General features: G+C 42.4%; 1 protein-coding gene across 1 annotated transcript in view; it reads left to right on the top strand.

Moving 5' to 3' along the window:
• The window catches only part of LOC120054320 (pituitary adenylate cyclase-activating polypeptide type I receptor-like), a 74,955-nt gene extending 62,061 nt beyond the window's left edge, over window positions 1-12,894 (top strand). Inside the window, exons 3-13 of the mRNA XM_039001734.1 lie at window positions 3,353-3,453; window positions 4,694-4,791; window positions 4,982-5,114; window positions 9,195-9,348; window positions 9,540-9,600; window positions 9,739-9,808; window positions 9,981-10,072; window positions 11,723-11,852; window positions 12,048-12,089; window positions 12,421-12,534; window positions 12,838-12,894. Coding sequence (XP_038857662.1) covers window positions 3,353-3,453; window positions 4,694-4,791; window positions 4,982-5,114; window positions 9,195-9,348; window positions 9,540-9,600; window positions 9,739-9,808; window positions 9,981-10,072; window positions 11,723-11,852; window positions 12,048-12,089; window positions 12,421-12,534; window positions 12,838-12,894 — 1,052 coding nt within the window. The remainder of the gene's footprint in view (window positions 1-3,352; window positions 3,454-4,693; window positions 4,792-4,981; window positions 5,115-9,194; window positions 9,349-9,539; window positions 9,601-9,738; window positions 9,809-9,980; window positions 10,073-11,722; window positions 11,853-12,047; window positions 12,090-12,420; window positions 12,535-12,837) is intronic.
• Window positions 12,895-13,167: the final 273 nt, after the last annotated feature.

The following is a 13,167-nucleotide window of genomic DNA, read 5'->3' on the forward strand; positions in this document are numbered from 1 at the left end:
TCTATTTATAGATGTTGACGAACTACCAGTTCTGTACCAGTAATGTGGAAGTTGGACGTGAATGAATTTGCAAAAGCAAATTGAATTAATTAATCAATGCCAATGATTAATCCTACCTGTGTAGGCTATCTGGGTATTAAACTTTAATTAACATGAGATGTGGCTTCATCTAGGTTAATATGAGAAGTTGTAAAGTGTCTCATTTGATTGGAAGAACATTAAATTATGTTCAACAATTTAACTTATTAAATTGAATGAGACGATAATCCATAAAATCTCTGTTGATTGGATATCATAAGTGTCAAACAGTAGACCAAATGTTGGGCACATTCAACACTGTGGCACTTCTCCCTAAGGCCGAAACCACATGGGATTCCCGCTGGGGCGGGGCTTCTGTCAATACTGGATTACTGAATGGGTTTTGAAAAACCCAAATTTTACTGATTGATCAATTTAATGATAAATCAAACCTGTATAGGCAATTTGTGAATTAAACTTTAATTAACCTGAGAAGTGCTTAATCTAGGTTAGTTTGGAAAAAGTTTGCAATGTCTTATTTAGAGAACTCAACAATTTGGATATTATTTAAAATATCTATTTCAGAATGTAAATGGCCAGATTTACACTTATTAGTTCAATTGGATAAGACATTGATATTCGTCTGGATATCATAAGTGATGACTTGAGTGTGACCTGAATAATTCTTCATGAACGAATATCCTGGGCACACTTCAGCGGTCACTGACTTCACACGCTGAAATAAAACGGAACTACCCGACTACTGTTCCGCTAGGCGGAGGAATTTCAGCGTGGCACCAGGAAGAAGAAAAAATGCTATTTTTTTTCTTGTTAGCTTTAGCACCTCGTGCCAGCTAACCCTCCTTTGTGCCTGAAAATGTAGCACGTAGGATTCCCTTGGCAGGGAAAAGGTTTTACTAATAACGTATTATGTTCAAACCCTTTTCGGCGTTTTTTGACGATGTTTTAACCGGAACACGCGGCAAACATGAAATTGCACCGTGGTCTCTTCGCGTTGAATCGCGAGAGAGAGAGAGATAATTATCGCTGGTCGCGCTATATCTCCTGAATTTCAATCGGCTGGCTCTTTGTCCTCGCTCGAGAAATTAATAATGACCTGCCCTACCAGCGTATGAAACGCGCCAGGCAGAAATAGCCCTGCGTTTGGCCAAACGCACTATTTCTCAGATTTCTATAATTAGCTTTCTCAGCCTCATACAAGAAATGTATTCGCTTACGTTATCCACTGACTACGTCAGAGAATAGCGCGGGGCGGGGGAATCTTCAGCACACACAACCAAAAATGCTTGTCTATCACTCCAAAAATGTGTATAATAAACTTGGTATATTATGTAATCTGCTTTTCAATTTTATACAGGCTGAATCAAAATGAAAACCTCATTCTATCTTAGACTCCTCACACGGGGCACCAATATGTCGTGTCTTTGACTATGCCAGATTAATTGCTATGACATGCTATTCTATAAAATAATTTCTCCGTAATTAATATTACCTGATTGAACTAATCATGTAAATATGAATTAACTAGAGAGGGACACCACGAAAGAATATTTATAGAGCTATTATCTTTCGAATAAACTCTTAAAGATTTAGTCATATTTTACTAAATAGCAGTCACATTAATCGTCATTTTATTCAGTCTCATCTGAAAGTTGTAAGTCCTTGATTATCTGCAAGAATCCTGGCTAACAAGTTGAATCAGCAATACAAAATTGGGTTTAATTATTTATTTACTAAATACCTAACTAATCACACAGAAACACACATACACAATTAAATCATAACTTGATCACAAATTACGTCATACAGAAAAACGTCCCTAGCGGGCAGAATCGATATGACAGCTTGTTACACAAAGGAAAGGGGGGGAGTCCTAGTGAAAGAGCGGGAGACTTGACATAGGCGAGCTGTGCTATCGTAAATACAGTATCTTATGCATTCTAAATTACCGCCCATTTGAAGAGGAAAATGCAATCAATATTTACTCTGAGCTGCGCTTCAGTAGGTTGGTGGTAGATGGCCCGTGTCGCCAACCTGAGTCCTCTGTCCTTTGAAGAATGTCTCTGGTAGTCACGGGAACGTTGTGTGTATTAGACGGGATACTTGGACTGTCCTTCCGAACCTGCGTTTAGCTGTTGCTAACTCAAAGGCTAGGAGATATCACTTCTGTAGTGAATATGAGTTCAAAGTTCATACCATTCACAATCAAAGTCCATGCTGATGTTGGCTTCATCTGTAGTTATTATCTGAACCATTCTGACACCGGACCGTCATCCTGGTGTACCCGGAACAGAAAGTTATATTCTGGTTCGTGGCTTTATATAGTGGAGGGAGAGGGGTGTGTCTGAAAAGTCTATTAACCCATGCCTCTTCACAGGGGCGGACCACTGTGAGCAGAGGAAAACCTATGAAAGCACAGATCTCTCATTTGGAAGCTAAAATTACATTTCACCTCTTCACAAATAATGTCATATTCAAACATTTGAATTAAACAACAATTCCATGTGAATCCGATATCTCTGACATTTAGACTTTCCACAGTAGAGTTTATGTCATTCTATCCTTGATGAGAATGTGTCAGAGGGCAACCGAACTAACATAATATACCTTAAGTACCACCGCATATGTTCAGTTGGTCGGATCACCAGAATATAGTTCATTTCCCCCAACTTCTGATGTTACCCAGAATCTCTATGTTAACCCATGGGTTTCCTTATGTCACATCAGTTATAGTAGGGAGAGAGAAAAAGGGGGAAAGAGGTATTTATGACTGTCATAAACCTACCCCCAACCCAATGTCATGACACAGTACATGATGAGTGTGATTGTAAAGAGATATACAGTACATATACAGTACATGATGAGTATGATTATAAAGAGATATACAGTACATGATGAGTGTGATCATAAAGAGATATACAGTACATGATGAGTGTGATCATAAAGAGATATACAGTACATGATGAGTGTGATCATAAAGAGATTTACAGTACATGATAAGTGTGATTATAAAGAGATATATAGTGCATAGAGAAGACAGTTCTCTATGTAATTAATTTGCCTGCTGCATTCTGTATTACAGTATTTCACTGTCTAGTATTGTACATTATTGAACAGTGTTGTACTGTAAAACTCTATGGATTTCCTTTTTTGTCTCTATCCCATGAATGCATCCATCTGTATAACTGAAGGAGCAGTGCTGTAGTTCTGTCTTGTTATTCTATGTGAGGTGAGAATGAACTGGCAACCCTCTTGAGTTTAGTCCTGGGATTAGACCTGCAGTCTACCTCTGATTGGTTGATCTGTTTACCAGGCTACATCTTCAGGAACTGTACGAAGGACGGCTGGACAGAGCTGTACCCTACGTATGAGGAGGCCTGTGAGTTCGCAGATGACTCAGAGACAGGATCAGAGGTTAGAGACACCACACCACATCACTCACGACCTGTACCTTCTCTTTTACTTACTCACTCATTTAATCACTCATCGGAATTGTCATTGTTCAATTTTCTTCTCAGGGGAGATAGAATGGGATTGGTTGAGGGGAGAATTTGTCACATTTCAAAATGTAACAACTCCACTGAGCCATTAATTCATGTACTTATTCAGTCGTGTACTTATTCAACCATTTTCTTATTCAGTCTGAAGTACCTATCTCACTCAATAGGCCTACTCTTTTTTTCTCCTCTCTCTCTCTCTCTTTCTCTCTCTCTGTCTCTCTCTCTTTCTCTCTCTCTCTCTCTCTCTCTTTCTCTCTCTCTGTCTCTCCCTCTCTCTCTCTCTCTTTCTCTCTCTCTGTCTCTGTCTCTCTCTCTCTCTCTCTCTCTCTCTCTCTCTCTCTCTCTCTCTCTGTCTCTCTCTCTCTCTCTCTCTCTCTCTCTCTCTCTCTCTCTCTCTCTCTCATTCGCATGCTGTAAGCATTGTTGAACGTCGGTTGTGTTACTTTGTTGTGTTACTAACAGGTCGGCCAGCCAGCCAGCCAAACAATAACATTGCTATCTCTCGTTACATCACTAACGATGGATATTTGAGTATTCATCTGAGAAAGCCCTGGCTGTTTCTGCAGGCCATTCACGCTAACCATCTGGCAACACATACATTTAGACAAATCACAAGTTTGAAAGGAAAGGCAAAGAGAAAATAAAATAAATGGTAGGACAGACAGAGTGAGAGATGAGAAGGATAGATGAACATCCCAGACTTCCTAGCAGTCATAGCTGAGTGCTCAGGGGGCTCTTCTCATCCCGCTGTCACATCCCTCCCTCTGTCTCATTCCCAACCACTCCCCATATACACACAAGCGCAGACACACGTATCTCCACACACCCTCTCTCACGTACACCTAGAAGACGCAGACACACACACTTGCCAAGGCCATGAGGAAGGTGTGGGATCGTGCTGTGCATCTGAAAACGCTTATTAAGTAGTGTAACTCCCTAGACAGAAACACAACAGTATCTTTCCTAGCCCGATATGTTAATTCGCTATACTTGTACTGTTTTGTCAGTATATGTAATGACATTATTATATGATTGAGTATATGAGGGACATAGAGGGTAGCCTACTGATGGTATTTGAAGTCCTCTCAGTTATAAAACTGAGGTTACGCCTGCACTATATGTTTCTTTTTGACCTCTGACCTGTTGCTTTCCAGACAACATACTTCTCCACCATCAGTCAGGTGTACACCACTGGATATGCCACCTCCCTCGTCTCCCTCATATCAGCCATCTTTGTCTTCACTGTGTTCAGGTAACACTAGGACATACTCAGTCCAATATTTATTCCTTAGATACACACAGGTACATGATAAAGCTGTGATGATAAATAGATAACACTGAAAGACTGGATTGCGGTCATATAGGCATTATAGTTCAATATGGACCATCTAACATGACAGGAAATGAGGTCAGTCTAACAGGAAGTTGACTCTCCTGTACAGGAAGTTCCACTGTACCAGGAACTACATCCACATCAACCTGTTTTCCTCATTCATCCTGAGAGCCAGTGCCGTCTTCATCAAGGACGGAGTTCTGTTCGCTGATGAGAACCTGGACCACTGCTTCATGTCCACCGTGAGTGTCATGCTGTCATCAACAAGCGACACAAACTATACTGGACTTACTGTCTTAATACTGTTTATAATTCCCCGTCACACTTTCACCTGTTATGCCACCATATATTTAGATATTCTATACCATATCTATATTACTGTCATATATGTTCATATAGTGTATACCACCGATTTCTACTAAGTTCCTGTGGTTTTATAGGTCTGTCTTCATCCGTGCACTTTCCTCTTTTGAATGTCATTGCCTTCAGATGTATGACTCATCTTGTTGTATGGGAAAAGCATCAGAGGGTGCTGTGAACGCTATCTGACTAGAGCACATTTTAGCTCATTGAAATGAATCTGTGAGAGACAGCGAGTCGAGACTTTCTCCTCCAAATACTTTTATGCTAAAACATTGGCCTGCTTCTAAAAAGAGTGAGTCGTCCAGTCGACTTTGGTCCTTTTCTGTGGCAGTGGCCATTGGATCTGGCCATTGGATCAGAAGATCAGTGGTGACTCATTAAGAGTGATGAGAGAGAGAGAGAGAGAGAGAGACTGATAAGAGAGAGAGAATGATGAGAGGGACAAAGAGAGAGGGGAGAAAGAGAGGGGAGGGGAGAGAGACAGATAAGAGAAGATAGATAAAGAGAGAGAGAGAGAGAAATAGAAAGGAAGAGAGAGAGAGAGAGAGAGAGAGAGAGAGAGAGAGAGAGAGGGAGAGAGAGGTCTCTTGCACCCCAACAGGACACCAGGTTCTATATTTAGAAGCTAAATCCACAGCACAGAGAGGAGATAGGGGATTACAGAGACTACTGCAGAAGTAGAGAAGGGTGGTAGTGTGATTGTGGCTCAGGGAGTCACCAGAGGGGTACAGGGGAGGAGTGGAGGTGGCAGTGTGATTGTGGCTCAGGGAGTCACCAGAGGGGTACAGGGGAGGGGTGGAGGTGGCAGTGTGATTGTGGCTCAGGGAGTCACCAGAGGGGTACAGGGGAGGGGTGGAGGTGGCAGTGTGATTGTGGCTCAGGGAGTCACCAGAGGGGTACCGGGGAGGGGTGGAGGTGGCAGTGTGATTGGGGTTCAGGGAGTCACCAGAGGGGTACAGGGGAGGAGTGGAGGTGGCAGTGTGTGTGTGTGTTTGGGGGTGATGCGGGGTTAAATAATTGAGGAGTGGTGCTCCTGGCTGATAGCTGTCCCTCCTGACCCTCACCCCCATATCGACCGAAACCTGAATGGGCCCAACCTCACACAAGAGGACATATTGAGTCTGACCCTGATTAGAGTGTAATTACAACTCTCATAGACAAGCACACACACACACACACACACACACACACACACACACACACACACACACACACACACACACATAATTTTAGGCTAAAAAAATGATTGTTGTCTATCAACAATGACAAGCCACCGTGGTCTAACAACTTGGATGGAAAATTACTGAGGATAATAGTGGATGATATTGGCACTCCTATTTACCATGTTTTCAATTTAAGCCCACTAGAAAGTGTGTGCCCCCAGGCTTGGAGGGAAGTAAAAGTCATTCCGATACCTAAGAATAGTAAAGCCCCCTTTACTGGCTCAAATCAGCCTGTTACCAATCAGCCTGTTACCAACACTTAGTAAACTATTGAAAAAATGGTGTTTGACCAGATGCAATAATATTTTACAGTAAACACATTGACAACAAACTTTCAGCACACTTATAGGGAAGGACATTCAACAAGCACAGCACTTACACAAATGACTGATGTTTGGCTGAGAGAAATGGATGATAAAAAGATTGTGGGGGCTGTTTTGTTCGACATCAGTGAGGCTTTTGACATTATTGATCAGTCTGCTGCTGGAAAAGCATATTTATTATGGCTTTACACCCCCTGCTATATTGTGGATAAAGAGTTACCTGTCTAACAGAACACAGAGGGTGTTCTTTAATGGAAGCCTCTCCAACATAATCCAGATAGAATCAGGAATTCCCCAGGGCAGCTGTCTAGGCCTTTTTTCAATCTTTACTAATGAGATGCCACTGGCTTTGACTAAAGTGTCTAAGTATGTGGAATAAGTTAGTCCTAACTGCAACTCTTAACAAAGAACTGCAGTTAGTTTCAGAGTGGGCAGCAAGGAATAAGTCAGTCCTAAGTATTTCTAAAACTAAAAGCATTGTATTTGGGACAAATCATTCCTAAACCCTAAACCTCAACTAAATCTTGAAATAAATCATATGTAAATTGAGCAAGTTGAGGTGACTAAACTGCTTGGAGTAACCCTGGATTGTAAAATGTCACGGTCAAAACATGTTGATACAACAGTAGCTAAGATGGGGAGAAGTATGTCCATAATAAAGCACTGCTCTGCCTTCTTAACAACACTATCACCAAGGCAGGTCCTACAGGCCCTAGTTTTGTCACACCTGGACTACTGTTCAGTCATGTGGTCAGGTTCCACAAAAAGTGACTTAGGAAAATTGCAATTGGCTCAGAACAGGGCAGCACATCTGGCCCTTGGATGTACACAGAGAGCTAATATTAATAATATGCATGTCAATCTCTCCTGGCTAAAAGTGGAGGAGAGATTGACTTCATTACTACTTGTATTTATGAGAAGTATACCATGAAATGCTTACTTACAAGACCTTAACCAACAGTGCAGTTCGAGAAGAGTTAAGAAAATATTTACCAAATAAAATAAAATAAAAAATAATAAAAAGTAACACAATAAAATAACAACAAAGAGGCTATATACTTTCTCCTCCAAATACTTTTATGCTAAAACATTGGCCTGCTTCTAGAGTACTGGTACCGAGGCAATGTGCGGGGGTACAGGTTAGTTGAGGTAATTTATACATGTAGGTAGGGGTGAAGTGACTATGAATAGATGATAAACAGCGAGTAGCAGCAAAACAAACAAATGGAGGGTGGGTGGGGGGGTCAATGTGAACATTCCGGTGGCCATTTGATTAATTGTTCAGCAGTCTTATGGCTTGGGGGTAGAAGCTGTTAAGGAGCCTTTTGGTCTTAGACTTGGCGCTCCGGTACCGCTTGCCGTGCGGTATCAGAGATAACAGTCTATGACTTGGGTGATTGGAGTCTCTGACAATGTTATGGGCTTTCCTCTGACACCACCTATTATATAGATCCTGGATGGCAGGAAGCTTGGCCCCAGTGATGTACTGAGCCGTACGCACTACCCTCTGTAACGCCTTACGGTCCGATGCTGAGCAGTTGCCATACCAGGCGGTGATACACCCGGTACATCAGGATGCGCTCGATGGTGCAGCTGTAGAACTTTTCACAGTAATGACAAGAGGAAAAGGAGAGAAGTTACCTCGACATCACCTTACAGATTAACATTAGTTGATGTACATTAGTGATGTAATTCACACTGTACATTAGTGATGTAATTCACACTGTACATTAGTGATGTAATTCACAATGTACATTAGTGATGTAATTCACAATGTACATTAGTGATGTAATTTACACTGTACATTAGTGATGTAATTCACAATGTACATTAGTGATGTAATTTACACTGTACATTAGTGATGTAATTTACACTGTACATTAGTGATGTAATTTACACTGTACATTGGTGATGTAATTCACACTGTACATTAGTGATGTAATTTACACTGTACATTAGTGATGTAATTCACACTGTACATTAGTGATGTAATTCACACTGTACATTAGTGATGTAATTCACACTGTACATTAGTGGTGTAATTCAGAGAAACTTGCAATCAATGCATAAGGTGAGCTTTTATTTCCGATGGGACGTTAAATGGGTGTCCTGACTCTCTGTGGGCACTAAAGATCCCATGGCACTTATCGTAAGAGTAGGGGTGTTAACCCCGGTGTCCTGGCGAAATTCCCAATCTGGCCCTCATACCATCATGGCTACCTAAACATCCTCAGCTTCCAATTTGCTCACTCATCCCCCCTCCTCTCCCCTGTAACTATTCCCCAGGTCGTTGCTGTAAATGAGAATGTGTTCTTCGTCAACTTGCCTGGTAAAATAAGTGTAAAATAAAAAATAAAAGAGCTGAGAAAACTCTGATATTGATGTTGCTATATGGTGTGTGTGTGTACTGTAGATGGCGTGTAAGTCAGCGGTGGCCTTCTTCCAGTTTAGTATCCTGGCTAACTACTTCTGGTTGCTGGTGGAGGGCATGTACCTCCAGACCCTCCTGGCCCTCACCTTCGTCTCACACAAAAAGTACTTCTGGTGGTACACACTCATCGGCTGGGGTAGGTGACCTTCTCTTTTTATCTCTCTCCATGTCCTCGTCTCACTCCTTCTTTTCTCCTTCCCTTTGTCCTTCTCTTTTTACGTCTTTCCCTCTGTACTTCTCTTGTTACTTCCTTCTCTCTTCTCAGCAACTCAAAGAGGAATGGTTTAGTAAGGACACCTGACTGATATTGTCCTCTGCATCTGTTAGGTCTCCCAACTACAATACTGTTGGTGTGGGTTCTGACACGCAACTTCTATGATGACCGGGGGTAAGGATAGAAACTTATGTTTACTATAATCTTACTCTGAATTGATATTGTCATGTGGGGTACATGAATACTAATGTATTGTTGGCGGTTGGAATAATACTGTACTGTATAATATCATGTGGTTCTGTCCTGATGTAGTTGCTGGGACGACACTGATGTGGCCTTCATCTGGTGGATCATCAAAGGGCCAATAACAGCATCACTACTGGTGATTGGCCTAACCCTAACCTAACCCTAACCCTGGTTTCATGTCCACATCCCAGTTCTTCCTAACCCAACTCCAACCCAAATCCTAACTCCACTCTAACCCTAATCCACCCAGTGTTGTAAAGTATCCAGCCCTAACTCCTCCTCTTCCTCCTCTTCCTCCACTGCTCCAGGTCAACTTCATCATCTTCATCAATGTGATCCGTATTCTGGTACAGAAGCTCAAGTCTCCAGGCGTGGGGGGCCACGACACTGGCCACTTCATGTGAGTCTCAGAGAAACACACACACACACACACACACACACACACACACACACACACACACACACACACACACACACACACACACACACACACACACACACACACACACACACACACACACACACACACACACACACACACACACACACACATGCATGAACACACACACACACACACACACACACACACACATGTAAAGGTGGTTTGGGGAGCCAGACACAAAGACATTATTGTGACTCTTATCTGTTCTCTCTCTCTCTCTCTCTCTCTCTCTCTCTCTCTCTCTCTCTCTCTCTCTCTCTCTCTCTCTCTCTCTCTCTCTCTCTCTCGCTATCTCTCTCTCTCTCTCTCAATTCAATTCAATTCAATTCAAGGGGCTTTATTGGCATGGGAAACATGTGTTAACATTGCCAAAGCAAGTGAGGTAGATATTATACAAAAGTGAAATAAACAATACAAATTAACAGTAAACATTACACATACAGAAGTTTCAAAACAATAAAGACATTACAAATGTTATATTATATATACACAGTGTTGTAACAATGTACAAATGGTTAAAGCACACAAGTTAAAATAAATAAGCATAAATATGGGTTGTATTTACAATGGTGTTTGTTCTTCACTGGTTGCCCTTTTCTTGTGGCAACAGGTCACAAATCTTGCTGCTGTGATGGCACACTGTGGAATTTCTCCCAGTAGATATGGGAGTTTATCAAAATTGGATTTGTTTTCAAATTCTTTGTGGATCTGTGTAATCTGAGGGAAATATGTCTCTCTAATATGGTCATACATTGGGCAGGAGGTTAGGAAGTGCAGCTCAGTTTCCACCTCATTTTGTGGGCAGTGTGCACATAGCCTGTCTTCTCTTGAGAGCCATGTCTGCCTACGGCGGCCTTTCTCAATAGCAAGGCTATGCTCACTGAGTCTGTACATAGTCAAAGCTTTCCTTAAGTTTGGGTCAGTCACAGTGGTCAGGTATTCTGCCACTGTGTACTCTCTGTTTAGGGCCAAATAGCATTCTAGTTTGCTCTGTTTTTTTTGTTAATTCTTTCCAATGTGTCAAGTAATTATCTTTTTGTTTTCTCATGATTTGGTTGGGTCTAATTGTGCTGTTGTCCTGGGGCTCTGTGGTTTGTGTTTGTGAACAGAGCCCTAGGACCAGCTTGCTTAGGGGACTCTTCTCCAGGTTCATCTCTCTGTAGGTGATGGCTTTGTTATGGAAGGTTTGGGAATCGCTTCCTTTTAGGTGGTTGTAGAATTTAACGGCTCTTTTCTGGATTTTGATAATTAGTGGGTATCGGCCTAATTCTGCTCTGCATGCATTATTTGGTGTTCTACGTTGTACACGGAGGATATTTTTGCAGAATTCTGCATGCAGAGTCTCAATTTGGTGTTTGTCCCATTTTGTGAAATCTTGGTTGGTGAGCGGACCCCAGACCTCACAACCATAAAGGGCAATGGGCTCTATGACTGATTCAAGTATTTTTAGCCAGATCCTAATTGGTATGTTGAAATTTATGTTCCTTTTGATGGCATAGAAGGCCCTTCTTGCCTTGTCTCTCAGATCGTTCACAGCTTTGTGGAAGTTACTCTCTCTCTTTCTCTCTCTCTATCTCTGTGTGTGTGTGTGTGTGTGTGTGTGTGTAGAAGGCTGGCTAAATCCACTCTGTTCCTGATCCCTCTGTTTGGGATGCACTACATGGTGTTTGCCTTCCTACCAGAGAACACAGGAGAGGAGGCACGTATCTTCATAGAGCTGGGCCTGGGATCCTTTCAGGTAGGGGCGTGGTAGGGGCGTGGTGGGGGCGTGGTAGGGGTGTGGCTGTGTGCCTGCGTGCCTGCATACTACTGCATAGGGGAATGTGTGTTACAAAGTAAGGTACATTTGACATCCAGTAGTATATTATTTTGTAATAATGTAGCTAGTTAATATAACTGGAAAACTCACTTTCTATTCCTTCTTCTTCCTCAGGGCTTTGTGGTGGCTCTGCTCTACTGTTTCCTAAATGGAGAAGTAAGCAGTAACCAACATAATTACAATGACAGAATTAGAATCTAGAATTACAGTGATTTTGATTGAATAACTCGCAGTGTTCTTACTGCAGAGACAAAGATGAAAATCCATAATCGTTTCTGATTGACTGCTATCTCAAGTCTCTGACGTCAAGATTATTTTATGTACTGAACACTGTGTACAGACCTCTCAATGTGCTTTCAAATGACAGAGTGCTCTCTCTCTTTCTCTCTCTCTCTCTGTGTGTATGTTTGTGCCTGTGTGCGTGCATGCGTATGCGCGTGTGTGTGTGCGTGCATATGCATGGGTGTGCGTGCATTCGTGTGTCCAGGTGCAGGCAGAGCTGAAGAAGCATCTATGGAAGTGGCAGATCCAAGGTTATCTGAGCTACAGTAGGAGAAGACGTACCCTCTTCACAGAGAGCTCCACCGTCACACAGATCTCTGTTCTGGAGAAGTCCTCCCCCAAGGAGCTACCCTGCATCAGCGACACACACACACTCACGCACATCGACAAACACACACTCACACACACTTCTGTCCCGAGCTACACTGACACAAAAACACTCACACACACTGACACACAAACACTCACACACAGCTCTGTCTCAATCTGTGACGACACAAACACCCTCACACACAACACCGACTCACTCACACACAACTCAACAGTCTGAGAGAACAAAAAATCCCGCTATCTCTCTCTATTCCCAATCCTCCCTCTTCTTTTCTTCCTCCCCTCTCTCAAGGATGGACTACACCTTGACTCTGCAGTGCCCAAATCTCAGAAAGGCCTCTCAGTCTAGAGAGATCTAAATGTGGTTCTATAGACTGAGCTGTCTGTTGTGTTGACTCACTGGCTTGGCTGTGTGGTTTCATAGACTGAGCTGTCTGTTGTGTTGACTCACTGGCTTGGCTGTGTGGTTTCATAGACTGAGCTGTCTGTTGTGTTGACTCACTGGCTTGGCTGTGTGGTTTCATAGACTGAGCTGTCTGTTGTGTTGACTCACTGGCTTGGCTGTGTGGTTTCATAGACTGAGCTGTCGGTTGTGTTGACTCACTGGCTTGGCTGTGTGGCT

Source organism: Salvelinus namaycush, chromosome 10 (genome assembly GCF_016432855.1).
Source record: "Salvelinus namaycush isolate Seneca chromosome 10, SaNama_1.0, whole genome shotgun sequence".
NCBI lineage: Eukaryota > Metazoa > Chordata > Actinopteri > Salmoniformes > Salmonidae > Salvelinus > Salvelinus namaycush.